At 34.5% G+C, this 17893-nt stretch overlaps 1 protein-coding gene across 9 annotated transcripts in view; it reads left to right on the forward strand.

Annotated features, from left to right (window-relative positions):
• Positions 1-17893, forward strand: part of Fas1 (fasciclin 1 Fas1 domain-containing) — a 62361-nt gene that overhangs the window by 22618 nt on the left and 21850 nt on the right. For all 9 annotated transcript variants that reach the window (XM_017609365.1, XM_017609358.1, XM_017609357.1 and 6 more), the window contains exons 3-8: positions 8240-8369; positions 8470-8639; positions 10927-11060; positions 11123-11219; positions 12125-12293; positions 12367-12527. In XM_017609365.1, the coding sequence (XP_017464854.1) occupies positions 8240-8369; positions 8470-8639; positions 10927-11060; positions 11123-11219; positions 12125-12293; positions 12367-12527 (861 nt within the window). The remainder of the gene's footprint in view (positions 1-8239; positions 8370-8469; positions 8640-10926; positions 11061-11122; positions 11220-12124; positions 12294-12366; positions 12528-17893) is intronic.

Genomic DNA, 17893 nt, shown 5'->3' on the forward strand with positions numbered 1-17893 from the left:
CTGCATACATATAATCAATCTGCTCACATCGTTTACAACAAACATACCGCATAAAATACACATGCATATGTATACATACATAGTACATAAAACACTAGTACGTCCTTTAGTACAGTTCCATCCCACCTGTACACTTTTACTCACCAAAATACCTAAACGACCATTATCCACACGTAGGGCTATACATACATACATATGTACATACCTAAGTAATGTCCTGGGTTTGGTGTGACTGCACGACAAGTAAATGCTGTTTTACCGCCTCTTTTCTTTCAGGCGACATCGCTGAGACGCCTTATACCTGTTAGGGTAAGATAACCTGCAAGCGTTGCATTTCGTTGCGTTACATTGCGTTACGCTTTATTTCCTTATCCTTTAGTTTTGTACTTCCAGTTGAATTGAGTTTAGTTGAGTTGAGTAGAATTAAATTTAATTAGTCGATTGGTTTGCGTTGCGTTTCTTGCATTTAATAGCACTTAAAAACAAATATGGATATACATACATACATACACATGCATATGCTAAAACATAGTATGTATGTACGTACATACATTTGTACATATGCCATAAACTTAACACATACAAAGCAATGCCATAAAGATAAACAACTTATGCTGCGGTTTCCATATTTCTATTTGTTTTTGCGGTTGCCCGGCAAATTGGATTGCTTGATTTGGCCCATTGATTTTATGGCAGCGTTAGGAAGCACACGTAACGTTGGCATTGTCCTGATGAGGGTGAACGGTTGGCTAATATGCGCTTGCATATGCATGTATATGTACATGTATGGGCGCGGAAATTGGTTTTTACAATATAAAACACACACATATATATGTATGTCTGGCGATATGATTAGAAAATTGGTTTTACGTTTTTAAAACTCCCTTCCAGCTGAATATTTTTGTTTGCTTTTGCATTCGGGTGGGTGTGGTCGTCAAACGTACAATTTATAGGGGGTTGCTTATCTTTAAAATAGTCAACGTTTGACTGTCTTTCTCGTTTGATTCGCATTTCGAATTGAAGTCGAACACGCCAAGCCAGGATGTTGATTGAGCGGCTGTCATTAGATCTTCTATCACATTGACCATTGTGTGTATGCATTTTTTGGCATGTAAGTTACGTAAATACATTACCGCAGCACGTGTGCAAAACGTTGTAGCAGTTTTTTTTCCTGATATACTTATGTATATATCGATTTTTTAATTTCTTAAGGTATTCATAAAATGGCTGACAAATATTGTGTGTGGCTTCCATACTTGCGTCTAATTATTTGTCAAAGCAACCATGTAAATACCCATAACAGATACTTAATACACATTTACAAGTGTAAACATATTCAGAAATGCGCATATGACCATAAATATTTTACAACAGGTTTTCTTAAAATAATGCATGGAATATTTACATACATACATACATACATATGTATATCTGAAGTTTACGTAATTTTGGTTTGCATGTTCTTTGTGGTTAGCCTTGTACTCTTTAACTAGTTTCAGACTAGATGTGTACTAAGTATTTATAAAATGGATAATAAGGAAAACATGTTGAAAAAACGACACGCCCATTAAATTAAATAGATAGTGTTTTATGACAAAAATTATTCTATGATTTTCATAATTTTTCTTACTAAAAATCATAAAAAGCAATGTACGGTAGGGTCAGTGGCGTAGCCAGTGGCTGCGGGCGCGCGGGTTGGGCGATATATTGCCGCTTTGTTAATAAACAACTATTTTTTTTTTTTACTTATGATTTGATAACACACTAGCATTTGATTCCTCTGATTTGTCGTCTTTTACTTCAGACTATTGATAAAATAGATTTTTATAAATACATATTTAATACATATTATCCATTATTGGACTATGCATGTGAATATATTGAGCTGGCATGCACTTGCCTTTTCAAGACTATCTGAAGAAAAGCTCAACATGCAAAAATACACTGGGCTTTTCAAGACGATGATACCGCTTCCGAGGAAATACAAGAGAGTTTACTATGTGTGCGTATCAGACCAAAGCAATATCGCATTTTCCCGGTCTAAAATGGCTGAGATAAAATTATACTCCTTTCTCTCTGTCGTTCATAAAAATAACCGGCTTCAGACGGTCTGAAAAGTTTTATAAGAGTTTTATAATGGTTTACTTGCGTAAAACTGAAGAGAGACTACTATCTCATTTTGCTCTATAAAAAAAACTCTTATATTTAAGACCAAAAGGGCGGAAACAGGCGGGATCTACAGTTACGTTATAAAATGTATCTTGTACTATACGAATAGTAAGTAGTCTGCAAAATGAATTCATAAAGTATTTAAATGTTTTATAAGACACCTTGAGAAAAGCCTTTGGGCTGACACTGATTAAAAATTCTTTCAAAATGTTTTATGCAAAGAAATGTCAATTGATTAATAATTTCATTTTTCCGGTATTTTTTAGCGTAATTAGAGAACAGCTGTGGCTGATTGGTTAAAAGTGCGTGGTACCACTCTGTAGCACCTGGTTCAAGCCGTGGTCTGAACAACATTTAAATTAGAAAACATCCGAGTGTGTTTCTGTTATGAAAAAGTGCTTAGTGGGCATTTGTGACATTTTAGCCCGAAATGTGATCATTTGAGAATTATAACTATGCCGTCGGACCAATGAAATCGTGTTACACCAACTAACAAAGTTGCTTAAATCTGCTTGTAACAAATACCCTTTCTCTTACGCATTCCTGCGAAATTTAACTCATTCATTCCAAGCATATTTTAGAATTTTTAACAATTTTCATGAAAAACCGCAAATTAACCAAACTAAAATTAAACTTTAACATAAAAACAAACAGTATTAGTTGAAAATACACCTTAAGATAGATACTAAAGACAATACCAGTTTTTTAAAGGGGAAAGCAATCGGCGACATTTTTAATGAGAAATGTGATGACAAGCATATTTTAGAATTGTTTTTTAATTATCATAAACAAAAACAAAAATTAATAAAGTGAACTAAAATTAAATTTTTACTTAAAAAACATCAGTCTTAATTATAGACTAATAGGGGCCACCGGCATTAGAAAAAACTTTTTTTGTGATGCTGGCCGGAAACTTGGGGGACTAACCACCACACCTATATGTAAAAATGTATACATATATAAAAGAATACAAACAGGCGACGCGTCTAGCCATTGCGGGTCTCACCTATCAGTTGTCGTTGAATCGCCCCCTTCCCGAAATCCTGACTTCGCCACTGTGTAGATTATCGGGTTTGATAAAGAAAATGGCAAACTCGAAGTTAATAACAGAAAGAAAATGAATAAAAAGGATAATGAGTCACAACAAACGGAGCACACGTGTCAGCGCATGTAAACGAGTTTACAAAGCTGCGCAGGAATAACTATATACTCAAACATACATATAAATATATACATAAGTACATATGTATATTGAAGTAATATTGTAAATAAACCCACACACAGACAACTGCAGAAGTTAATACCCTGAAGACAAAGTCAGCCAAAAGTATGCATAAAAAGCAAATTATTTCCCAAACAACATCAACAACATTAACCGAGGCAACGAACAACAAAACATCGACCAAAGACCATGACACCAAATTCTATTCAGTAAATTTTCTTGTCCTCTACGCGTTTTCTTATTTTAGTTTCAATGGCAATACTTAGATCAAAGTGGTTGTGGTGGCAGTTGCCATAATTTGCTCCTTTATATTTACTTTACACAAACTTTCTACTTCGAAATCCTGCGCCAATTGGCAGCACAGACTACCAAAAAAAAAAAACAAATACGTGGTAGCAGTTACCATGAGCGTGTGACGCCACTGCACACCTATGTATGTACCTACATGCATACACACGCAAAGTGCAGCGAGTAAGGGATGCAACGACGAACGGAAAGCGCACAACAAACGGAAGGACACAACAGAACGCAATGCATAAGGGGTGTGGGTTTGGGCTGAAAGGTTGCGCAAAGGTGTGCTGGCCGCAAATATTTATACGTATTGCATGCGTGTATGTAGTGACAAGCAGCAAGCAGCGGCGCCAAACGTGCAACGCCCATCGACAGGCAACAAGCGCAGCTGGCGAGTTGGCTAGCAATACAAAGTGGCAACAGCACCGATGGCCAATTGCATGCATCAGTTGCATCGAGTGGCACAAATGATTAGTCACTGTGGTCGTTGTCCTGCCACGGCACGGCACAGCACTGAACAGCCCAGCCCAACCCAGACAGGCCAGCATTGTGTCCAGCTATAGCCAAACGAAAGGTTTCAGTTACAGTTTTGGTTGCTGTTGCCACACGTTGCACCAACGCATGTGTCTGGGCGTCTATAGCAACTGCTGCCAGACAATGTTCTATGTATGTAAACAAATAAGCCATAATTGAATGAATGAAATGACACAGTTTAATGCATTGTTTGGCAGAGGACAGTTAGCAAACAGTAATAAATTTATGTAATGTGAGCGCAATTTGGGAAGCTATGAGTACTTACATAAATACAGCAGCAAATCCAATTGAAATTATTCACTAAAAGCCAAGCAACAAAAAGTATGCAAACATATCTACATGTATTTTTACGAATGTTTGTAAATACATACATACCATAAATGCATATCTACATAGGTATGAATATTGGAATAAGAGTAAATATTGTATAGCTGAAAGCTTTGCGATTGCTATGTACCTACCTATACTACATAGCTAGCGTTTGCTTTGGTTTTGCCATTGTAGCTGGTGTAAGCGTGATGTAATGGTCGGTTCAATAAACTTTGGCAACAACGGGGCGCCTTTTCGGTTTATGCAAGCTACCAAGCTATATGTACATACATACATAAATAAATATGTAAGTCTATGTGAAGATGTTCATCGGTGTATGTTTTGCGCTTTTAGTTTTTTGCACTTTGTAGTCATGGCGATTGTAGTACATACACTACATATACTATGTAGGCAGAGCGGAGTAAGGTGCCGCCGAAGGATGTAAGGGTGGTGGCCCTTCATTGTTTTTTCGATATCTGCTGCTAATACCTAAACGCATTTTGTAAATATACATATGTACTGTATATAATATATGTACATATCGTCACCTGAAACGAAAAAAGACGTTACAAACATCATCGTCGAAAAGCAAAAAGGCCACAACTAATAAAAAATTCAAAATTCACTTTTTGATTTACATACATACATGATGGATTTCATCGAATTACAACACCCCCCACATCATTTTATGGAAAAAAAATTAAAATATTAGTCACGACTTTTTTCATTTAATTTACGATGTTGTTATGTCTTTTTGCATTTCAGGTGGCGATATGTATCTATGTAGGTATGCAAGATTCGCCCTGCGCGTTCGCCAAAGCCAGACCAAAGGCAGCCATCGTTCAAGACTTTGATGTAGTCATACATACATATAATCAATGCATCAGTCCTTTGCATATTTACATGAGCATTTTGATATATGTATAATACATACTATTATGTTAGGGCGAGTCAATTCGTATGGGAGAGCTTTTCGGCTATGAGCGTAATAGCACAGAAAGATTCTACGGGTAATTCTAAGCCGATTTACCAAAGAGACCATTGGTCTAAAATCAATTTGGAATTTGCCAAATTGCGAAAATAGGCTTCTTGGCATTTTGCTGTAGTTTCGTAAAGAAGTGCTTAAATTATCTACATATGCTAAGAGGGCTCTTTTGGTATGAGGAATTCATTTATGCACTTATCTTTTTTTTAACTTCCGCCAGAGGGCGCAACATTAAAAATTTTCACAATCTACTTTGGCAATTTGACAAACACCAAATTGATTTCAGACACATGGTAGAATCCTCCTATGCTATACACGCATATTCAAAAAAAATAAAAAATTCCCGCCCTAATGTACGTACATACCGTAGTACATCGTTTTGACGTGAGACAAAAAATTAAGTTATGTACGGTAAATTAAGTTTTAACCGAAAACTTAAAGAAACTAGAAATAAAATTTTACCAGTTTTATAACGCTTATCAAAATATTTATGGTCAATTCCAGGTCATTTGTGAGATGGATTGCATCTTAAAATCGCATTTTAGTAGTATAGTTGGAAATCTTTTTTCTAAAAAGGTGTCAAATGATTCCTAGTCCGGTAAGGACTCCTAATGCAAATTTATTAACTTCAGGATGTATTCTGAATTGCTTCACAAAGTCGCAGCCAAAACAGTATTGAAATCTTACAGTCTTTCCACTTGTTGCACTTGTCATTCGTAACGGCTTTGATGTACTCAAATTTTTTTTAACGTGATCACTAAACTGTGGGATCTCGGAGCCTGGCCATCTAATCAGTCGACTCGTTTTCTTCAACAGAGAGTAACGACATTTCCATACATCAATTTACATTAAGGGCCAGCTTTTCAGTGCGTTACTATGGTTTAAACTTAAGGCTGGTTTTCACTATGTCAAATTCAGTGGCATTTGTCGTCAAATAAGTGAAAACACATTGTCAAGTGGGATTAGAAAGCGGTCTATCGATTGATTTCGATCAGGATAGGTCTTTAGTCGGGTACGTGCCCTGCTAAATCGGCTATCTGTCAGTTTTTGGCCCATAATATTATCGGTAAAGGTATAGATAAAGGAGATAAAGTTGTGTCAAAATATGTCGGCAAGTTTTGGCGTCAAAATATGACATAGTGAAAACCAGTCTTTAGTTTAAACGCTCGAGCTGGCTGGTTTAAACTAAGATTAGCCAATCAAATGTCACGTTTAACCCTAGTGCATAATTATGTACATATAAAGATTGCTTAAGAAATAATATTTAATAATATTTAATATTAACTTATTTTGAAGTTGGTTAAAAATGTGTGAAAAATGTGCTCCCTTTCAGTATGAACTTTGTTTTGTTAAAATGGTAAATTTATGAACTGAACTTTTTTGTATCTTTACTTTAAAAACTTCTAGTTAAAGCACTTGTTTGAGCAAGTATCGCGGATACTAAAAAGTGTCGACGCTTTAATGATTGCTGTTAATCAGTTTTATACTATGTAATAAGATTTAATGAAAAACTCTAACCGGGTGGGACGTGTGAGATCTGAAGGGTCATGATGGTAGAGTTTAATAAGGAAGGGTATAAAAGTATCTACATATTCGCAAATCCAACAAGCCCTAAACTAGCAATCGATAATTCTTTCAGAGTTATACGTAGGTCAAAGTTATCGGGTTATTTTTTATGTTTTTTATTTTTTTATTAAGTTTACACTACACTATACTTAATAATACTTATATATACTTAATAACACTACCTGGATTATTTTATGATTGATGGTTTCTTGCTTATTAGCCATTTATGTTATATTGGATATAAAGCTTTTTCATTAACTTCGCAAACATTAAACTTTGATTGTAACATTTTTTTATTTCGACTTCAAAAAATTTGTCGTTTTCATAATCATTTCTTGATTGTTTTTTAAAGTAGGCTTGCTAAAAGTTAATTTTGAAAGCTCTTACAGAAATGCTTATTGGGTCGTATTTAAACTTGTAACAGCAGTGTCTATTCAATTTAGAAATACGAAGAGGTCATAAAAGCAAAGCAATTTGATTTTTGTTTGCTTTTCATATTTAATTTAAAAATACTTGGAAAAAATTTAGTTTTCTAATATTTTTTCTACCTAATTAATTTGAATAAATTTCAAAACACAATATCGTCTGCTGAGTGGAAGATCGACCATATCTCAAAAAACTTTTCAAGAACGCCCTATTTCGCAATTTTTTTAAGAACACCCTACCTCTGAATTTGGTTGAAGGACGCCCTATCTCACTTCAAAATGTAATGGAAATGTGATGAGATAGGGCGTTTTTTGAATCAGCAGCTGAGATAGTGTAGGGTGTTTTTGAAACGAATACTGAAATAGGGCGTTCTTTAACCAAATTTTTGAAATAGGGTGTTCCTTTTTGAGATAGGGTGTTTTCGAACTGACTGCTGAGATAGGTCAGTCTTCCACTCAGCAGTCGATATACAAGATATATTTGAGCATTTTTACTTGTACATACATACATACTATGTACTTATACTTAATACAAAACATAGAACAAAGCCTCCTCATACATATTTATATGTTCACTTCTTTATTTGCATACATATACATATTTACAATATATGTACTTATACATATGTATGTAGATTTGCTTATTATTGTATACATTGATGTATATGCTCGTATAACCCACATTTGTAGAATACTAATTGATATCTCTTATTTTCTTCTTTTTCATCTTCTTTGCAGTTTTATAGTTTACTAGAGCAAAATATTATTGCAAATTCCACTTTAACACTGCGGCCATGTACAGTGTTTGTGCCTACAAATGCTGCATTCCAGCGTCATCATGGACCCACACATGTGCTCTATCACATAAGTGAGTAACAATGCGTAAATAATCAACAAAATTAATTGAAATTGTTTGTCTTGTTGGTGTTGTTGATATTGCTACCTAAACGAATAAATAATCATTTCAGCAACCACACCAATGACGCAGGATCAACTTATAAAGGTCATACCGTCGGATATGGGTGGTAATCCATCGTTGTATATAACGAAAAATCGCAATGGCGATGTGTATGTGAATAACGCCAGAATAATACCGTCGCTGACGGTCGAAATGACCAATAGTCTGGGAATGCGTCAGGTGAGAAATTTAATTGTACTATATAATAAATACATAAATATTATAGAAATTTAAATTAATATGCACAAAAAAACTCTAAATTCCTACTTCAATAAGTGCATAACGATAGGGTGTAAAGAGCAGTCACAAATTTAAGCAAATTTTAGTTGCGATCCCGTACGAGTCCGGACTATGTAGTCAGAAATAGTCAGAATCAGTCAGATTTTACTGGAAATCGATCCCGTACTCGGTTCTCTGACTATTGAGAGGACAAAAAAGAAAGTAAATACGGTTCTCGCTCTGTCAGAAGTTACCAGTTTTAGTCCGAGAATTTTTTGCTGGTAAATTCTGGTAAATGTGTCAAACGATCAGCTGTAGTGTGTTTGGCAACCAAATTGTAAACAAAAGAAAAGTGCACTCTGCTAATTCATGTTGAAAAGTATTTAATTACTTGTTTAAGTGGATTCTAATGAATTTGAATGTATTTTTGGTTATTTACATGTGTGAGCTGAGTGTGTTTACATTCAAAATAAGCAAAAATTTACAACCAAAATTTGGAGGTTATGTTGAAGTTGACAGAAGTTACCATTTTTTACTAGAAAGCGATCCCGTACTTTTCAATGTTACTCTCTCGCTCTGAGCGAATTTTTATTTTTTGACAGTTTTACTAGTCCGAGTCCGAGTAATACGGGATTGCACCTTTTATTGTGAAAAGCGTATACTTTTTGTATTGCTTTACTACTATGCATTGAGCTTTAAGGCTGGTATGCAGCTCTCAAGAAATCGGTCAAGAAAAATTTGCCATTATTTCGTGTGTGTGTCCAAGGAATTTTGACATTTTTGATACTTCACAGCCTGTTGCCTCACTCTTTCCTCAAGAAATAATAGAACGGGCATATATTTCTGTTGCAAACCTGGGTTGCCTTGTGCTCTTTTTTCACAAAAAACTTTAGAAACCCGTAGTAAAAAGCGTAGCAGATTTCTTAAGAACAGCGTACTGCCTGAAGGAAATTTGACTTAAGAAAATTTCTTTGCCATTTCTTGTACGTCATTTTGTATGGAATTTTAGCTTTTCTTGAGAGCTGCATACAGGCCTTTAGATAGGGATGCGCGAAACCGATACGATATTCAGTATATCAATATTGTTGTTCGCCATATCGGTTAATTTATATCGATATCAGGAGTTGCGATACGATATCGACACAATATTTTGTTTCGTTATCTGAAATATCGCAAAGGTTTGTCTACGTTCTCTCGGCTTCTGAATTGAAAATAAAATTGACTAGTTGGAAAAATTTTGCGTTCTCGCAAAACAGCTTTTGACATAGTAACAATACAAAAATTTCTGAAATCGGTTTGAAACTTTCAAGAAATAAATTCTCGTAAATTTATTTCTTCAAAAAATTGATTTTAAAGGCAAAATACTTTTTGCATAAAAATAATATTATCTGCCCAAGACCAAACAGAGCGGCTGTATTGTCATTTTAGGCTTTGACAGTTTAAATTGATCATGAAACTTACAGCCAGTTTCACCAAACTATTTAAGTGGAAATTAACTTTAATTTTCGAATTTTCGGTTTCACCAATCAATTTTAATTTTGATTTAAGTGACCTATGCTCTGCACTTAAATAAAAGTTAAATCAGAATAACCACACTCAGAGGTGTTACACGTTTAATCACCTGATCATTGTGTAATTGCTGCTTACTTGTATACCAGCCCTGCTTTTACAACACAGCGTGCCAAAGCTTTCAAACGCTCTCAGTACAAATGAAAGCGAAAGCTAGTCCTAGTCTGTTTTACAACCACTTTTTACTCACCTAAATAAATAGTTTATTGAAACTGAAAATTATTTAAATGAGAATTAAATACAAAATTAAATTAAAGTTAATTTCCACTTAAAAAGTTTGGTGAAACTGGCTGTTAGTATACGCAACCAAAACTTAAAAATTCTTTTTAGAGGTTGAATTTTTGGTCATTTCTTTTAAATTACTCGAATTTTTATAGATTTTGTACAAAGTATACAATTTTATCTTACATGGTTTTTGTTAGATAGTGAGCTGTACATCTATAAAAAATAATAAACATTATCTAAACAAAAGAAAACTTGCCAAAACTTGTTAAAATGTACCCGCCACCTAATAGACCTTCAAGGACTTTAATTAACTTTAAATGTTCGATTTGCTGAAAAATATTTGATTGCGGTTTAATTATTCATAAATATTGTAAAGAAGCAATTTTTTGAGGCTATTCAGGCTTATCTAAACCAGAATAAAAGCCATAGTAATGAGAAACAAATCAACTTGCAGGTGATGCATATAATCGATGAAGTTTTGGTGCCGCTTACTCCACTGCCAACTGCCAAAATTGAGTTCACTAATTTGGATGCGTTTCAATTTCTGCAACAGGCTGACCTCTTGGACATCGGCGACAACCGTTTGAGGTTTGTCTAACCAAATTGTATTAAAGCATTTATTAAATTTTCATATTAAATTTCAAATATAGATCATATCGGTCCCAAGTGACTTTAATGCGAAAAGAGAATCTCTACCAATCGCCCGGCGGACACACGTTTCTAATACCCATTGATGAAGGCTTCAAGGTGAGTAATAAAATTCGTTAATCTAGATCTTTTTTTTTAAGAAGGTGTGCTATAAAATTGAGTAAATGCTATTGTATTATTTAGTAATTATATCTGAACAGAATTTCCCGCACCATAATGTGACTGAAATGACCTCTGTGACGTACACATACATACAGTCAGCGTCAAAAATATGAATATCCTGACGTTTTGACGATTTTATTTAGCTATACTTTCCATGCCAAATTTTGCCTTTTTTATAACAATATAGTTCAGAAGATTCAAGAAATACCAAAAAAATTGTATAAAAATTTTCAACTTTTCAATTCGATTTCTTAGAAATTTTTTTGGTACGCAGTTAGCCCAGTGGAGGGTCTTGTGCATTTTCATCCATATAAAAATAGATTTTGTTTATGTGATATATGGAAGAAAATGCGCAAAACCCTTGACAAAAAAATCTAAAAATCAATGATAATTTTCAGACTCCTGAAACTGCCACCTTTTTTATAATAAAATTTAATCGGCAACAAAGCTGCGATACTAAGATATCGAATTAAAAAGTTGAAAACTTTGATGAACATATTTTGGCTATTCTTGAATTTAACTCGAGTTCTATTTGACATTTAAAAAAAAATGCTTCTGCTGGTTTTTGCTGTTGAATGAACTATATTTTTATAAACAAAAAATAAGAAAAATTAAAATTGTCACAACGTCGGGGGTATTCATATTTTTGACGCTGACTGTATATTGTATGTACATACGCATGTATACTTATAATAACGATTAGATACGTAATTTTATATAGCATACATACAATTTCATTCACAAGCTTAGCACGCGCATATATTTATACAGAGGTGTCATTTAATAGCTAAACACATTAAATTTCAACCGCTAATCAATTAAATGTCAATTAATTGTCACAGCAAACCACACGCAGCAGCCTAGTGGACAACAAAGTGATCGACGGACACGTCATACCAAATAATGTAATTTTCACAGCGGCCGCGCAAATCGAAGTGCCACAAACCACAGCCGCATTTGAGGACAATCTCAAAGTAACAGTTAGCTTCTTCAAGCAGAAGGACGGCAAAAGTATGTGGCATCTAAAATCGTGACTTTTTCATTTCCTGCTTAATGCCTTCCTGATTTTTGTCTTTTCTTTTAGTGTACGTCAAATCAAATACTATTTTAGGTGATTCGAAGCATTCCACTGGCGTTGTGCTAGCGGAAATTGTTAAGGGCAATATTCCGGTGCGAAATGGTGTAGCGCATCTGATTCATCGGCCACTAATGATAATCGATTCGACAGTGACGCAATTCCTACAGGTAGGTGTTCGATTACAAAAACACATAACATATTTAGCGTGCGGGTGTAGATAATGCGTGTGTGCGTGTGCGCGAATATTACCTTTAATTAATACTTTCTTTACACACAAATAAAACAAAGAAAAGGATTAAACAATAACAATATTCTTAGTACATACAAACTACAACACAATTTGCTTAAAATACAACAATCGGTCTATGTGTGTGTGTGTGTGTGTGTGTGTGTAGATACCTAGGTACATATTGACATGTGACATAACACGCCTCACATTAACATTAGTATCCTCTGGTATTCAGTAAATTTACTAATATATTTTTAACGGACGAAATCAAATGCACAAGCAAACGCAGTGAACAGCGGCTTTAATTAGCATATATGTACTATGTATATGTATATAAATGAGCAATATTATTTTGTACAAGTATCTATCACTTAAAGTTGTAAACATGTAAAATGTTTCAAATTTAAATTGGCTGGTTTACTTTAAAATGCTGCTGGTGACTGCGCTTCGCTTAGTACAATACAAAGTATTTTTTAATTTCACATCTAATTTCAGACAAAATTTGATAACTTAGATTATTTGTCGGCACAATAGATAATTGACTACAAAAGGTTTTTCAAAATTTAAGCATTCAAAGTATTGCTAAAAATTAACAACTTGTTTTCCAAAAGTAAAATAGGCGAGAAAAACGCTAGTTGAAAGTTATCGTATTTTATCGTATTTTGTCTGCCTTATTATTTACTCGCTGCACTTTTGCTTTGCCTCAAAAATTAATGCTTTTAATTGCAATGGTATAAGGTTAGAGCCAAGTTTTTTGTTGTTTTTATTTGCTTGCGTAGTAAGCGATAAAGTTTGTCCAAAAATTAAAGACTAATCCTCGTACTTAGGCTAGGTTAGACTATAACAAAGATTGACGTACAAAAAATCTTCAAGTTGAAAATTGATTTCAAAACTCTCACCCATAGAAGAGTAATTAAAAACCGTAATGAAATCTTAAGTCCTTTTTGTATTGCTATTGAAAATAGCTAAATAATATGCTTGAACAAAATTAGGCCTTGAGAGCCAGAGTAGCCTAAACGGCATTTCCAAATACATTAAGGTACAGCTTAAAATGCATTACTAGAAGTTGGTTTTTCAAATAGTTTCACTTTCAAGTGCTCTTATTCAAATAGACATATTTTTAGGAATAATTCCGTCGCGAGTGGTAGCTCGCCCTATCTCAGCTGCCAGTTCGAAAACGTCCTATCTCAGCAAACGGTTGAAAAATGCCATATTTCAGGGTTTGGTTCAAAAATGCCCTATCTAACTATAAACTACATACTCGAGATAGCGCGTTTTCGAATCATTTGTTGAGATAGAGCGATCTTCTACTCTACCGTTGACTTACAATATTAGCTTGAAGCAAAGTTCAGCGCTCTTAATGTCAAAAATTAACTATTTTCAAAAATTAAATATCGTAAACAAACAAAAAATTATCAAAGGGTTCACTCACCCCAAATTTGACTATAGAGCTCAAGGCGAATTAATATAAGGTGATAGCAGGAGTACAAAAACAAAAATTTACATGTATTTTGTTTTTGCTTTGGCGGCATAAACTGTCAAAATCTGTAAGAGTGTGTGTAAAAATTCAAACAAAATTTTTCAATTTGATATCAGAAGCCGTGCGGCGAAACACATACACAAAATCAGCTGAGCTAGTAACACCACCTTATATAAATTCGCCTTGATAGAGCTGGTAGTGTTAGAGAGCCACTTTTGTAAGTTACTCATACGCCACGTTACCCGTCACAATTAATTCCTTAAGGCCAGTAGGCAGCTCTCAAGAAAACGGTGTGTGTGTGACCTAGGAATTTTGGCATCTGATACAAGGCGAATTCATATAAGGTGGTATCGATTCAACAAATACAACAATTACTTGTATTTTGTTTTTGCTTTTAGCTGGTCATTGTCAAATTTCAGCTATTCTTCTCCGAATGAAAAAGGGCGACAGAAAATGCAAACACTCTCACGTTTTCACTCACTCACTAACAAAATATAAAATTTTGACAATCAAACGCTACTCACATCTGATTAAACAACACCACCTTATATAAATTCGCCTTGATCTGATACTTCACCAGCCTGTTGCCTCACTCTTTCCTCAAGAAATAATGAAACGGGCATACATTTCTGTTGCAAGCATGGGTTGCCTTGTGCACTTTTTTACAAACAAAAACTTTAGAAAACCGTAGTAGAAAGCGTAGAAAATTTCTTAAGAACTGCGTACTGCCTCAAAAAAATTTGACACAAGAAAAGTGTTTACGCATTTCTTGTTCGGCATTTTATATGGAGTTTTTGCTTTTCTTGAGGGCTGCATACTGGTCTTTACAAAAACAAAAAAAAAACTGTATACATAAATAGTATGCAAGCGTAAAAACATACTAAGTAAATAAATTGGCGTTTTTAGTTCCCAGATTGTCAATTTACGGTCGAAAATTAGTCATACGGCGATTTTTTGCATGGTGGTCAATTCCTTTTTAATACACCTGGGTCACAAATAGAGTAGAAGCGATGCCGAATATGAAGACGAAGTTGAAGCTGAAGATGAAAAACAGTGCAATAGGAAACACGTCTTCGTACTCAGCTTTTCTTTCACTCTGTAGTATGCAACCTGGGTCTAGTCGCTATAAATGTATATATAACGATTTGCGAGACTAAGGTTCGATTTTTTTTCTTGCAGAGAGTTAATCCACTTGAAAGAAATTCCCTTTTCATATAGTGAATACAATGCCTTTTGCCACTAAAGAAGTGATTTGTAAGCAAAAAACATAACCGATTTTAATTCTCATATAAAAATTTAGGAGTACCGTTGATTTCTTCAGGATCCAACGATGGGATCTAAACCAAATTAGTACCCTTGAAATACGTCTTTTCATAAAAAAATATATTGGCGAATTGATAGCCTCCCTCCTACTTTTACGTTGGTTAAAAATATTTTTTAGATATCTTTTCAAAATGGGTTTCAAATTTCGCCTTCAGCGTAGTTCTGACAGCACATTATAGTCCAAGGTATACCAAAAGCTGCAGCAAATTTTTGTTATAATTCGTTAAAAACACCTAAGGTAAAGTGGCCCTTGAACATATGAGCTTAGCTTGTGCTAAGAAATAGTTCTTCGCATTTTCTGACGAACGTATTATTTTGAGTTGCGACTCTTTTGAAGACGGTGTGCGATATGTGTCCCGTAAGTATTTTTGTTGGGATGAATATGTCCTGCTTAGTGTTTTCAAGCAATTTCAGCACTTTGTACTACATACATACATATGTATGCCAAAAAAACCAAAAGAGGTCAAAATATTAACCCAGATAATGGAGTGTGAGATTTTTCTGGCAATTATTTTACCGAAGTCCAAAATTCCGAATGGGACACATATGTTCCAGACCTCCTTGGACACCGTGGAGGGAGGGGGCGATCCTTTTATAATTTTTATATTTTTTTTACATATCCCAAAGCTAAAAAAAAACTTAAACCGAGATTTCTCTGCTGGTTGCTTTTCGGATCGAAAGGGCTAAAGTGAATTTCTGAATTTCCACTGTCTCCAAATTACGCAATTTAATGTTGCTGGTACCAATTTCTGTCGCGCTGTGGTTTGTAATTCCCTTCTTTGGTGAAACACCTAAAGTTTGTACAAAATCAAAAACCATATCGGAAGTTTAGCAAAATTGAGAATAATGCGCAATGTGCTCATGGAAACATACCTTAGGTTGCATTAAAAATTGACTTATTTTTTTTAAAGATACGTAATAGCTTCAGTGCGTTAGAAAGGCGCCACGCCCCCTTTTAAAACAGCCCCAATTTTCTCAAAGAGTATGGGATTGATTTCATATATCTCCATACCATGTTCAAGTACTCTACCACGAACTCTTCCAGAGATATGCAGTGTGAAAACTTCGGCTTTTATGGGAGGTGAAACGCCCCCTTTTCCAATAACCACAATTTTTCTCAATGAGTATGCGATTGTTTTCGTATATCTCCATACTATGTTCAAGTACTCTACCATGAACACTTCCAGAGATATGCAGTATCGAAAATTCGGTATTTATGGGAGGTGCCATGCCCCCTTTTCCAATAACTACAATTTGTCTCCATGAGTATGCAATTGTTTTCGTATATATCCATACTATGTTCAAGTACCCTACCATGAACACTTCCAGAGATATGCAGTATCAAATAATCGGTTTGTATGGGAGGTGCACGCCTCCTTTTCCAATAACCACAATGTTTCTCCATGAATATGTGATTGTTTTCATATATCTCTTTACCATGTTCGAGTACTCTACCATGAACACTTCCAGAGATATGCAGTATGAAAAATTCGGTTTGTATGGGAGGTGCCACGCCCCCTGCACCTAGCGATATGAAATATACTTTACATCCGATTCTCATACCTATTTTATATGCACAAAAAATTTCATAAAGATCGGTCCAGCTGTTTAGGAGGAGTTCGACCACAAACACCGTGACACGAGATTTTTATATATTAGATTTTTTAAAAGACTTGAGTGTTAGTCTTTACTGGCTTTCGATACGAAATATGTATTTCGCCTGATTCATGCACATCAAGTTTTATATTTCTAGCGACTAGCCTCACACTTTTACAAAAGAACTGACCACCTTCTAAAAAGTCGTCAGATCAACACAATTCGACTGTACTAAATATAGGTTTTTCAGATCCGAGGGTATCACATGCTTATGTACTAGGATTAATTAAGAGTTGTGTAAGTGAGGAAAGAATGTTTTTTTATTCTTTATATCTTGAAAAGTAGACTTGGAGACTTTGATTGTAAATGTAACTTGACCTTGGAATTTTTTCGCCGCTGAATTTTGGCTTTAGAAAACTGCAGTATAAATTGCGAAAACAAAGTAATGATACGTGACCTTAACTTCATTGATTAACCTTTAATTAAAACGAAGACTTTTAAAAAATTTATTAGTCAATAAACATATGATAGCCATTTTTGGAATCACAGTGTAAGCTAGTGGACTGTAAGCATTACGGTCAACATAATCCAAATTTAGTTTTTTTTTTTGCTTTTAATAAATATACTTAAATATAAATTTCCTTCATAACACTAAATTTTATAGCAATAGCCCTGTGCACAGTTTGTAGTTTTGATCTGACTTGAACCTAAACGAAAATTGTGAAACAAGTTGCACTGAACTTAATTAAACAGGTTTCTCGTGCGATCAAAGCAAATGCACATGCAAAAATAAAACTGATTTATTTAAAAATATACACGCTAGTTTTAAAAATTACCGATTATATAATTTGCATTATTCGCTCTTTCAATTGCTATTATTTATGTACATCATCATTTACTAAGCA

The sequence above is a fragment of the Rhagoletis zephyria genome, unplaced genomic scaffold (genome assembly GCF_001687245.7).
Source record: "Rhagoletis zephyria isolate East Lansing unplaced genomic scaffold, Rhagoletis_zephyria_1.1 Rzeph_scaffold_00221, whole genome shotgun sequence".
In the NCBI taxonomy this organism is placed as follows: domain Eukaryota; kingdom Metazoa; phylum Arthropoda; class Insecta; order Diptera; family Tephritidae; genus Rhagoletis; species Rhagoletis zephyria.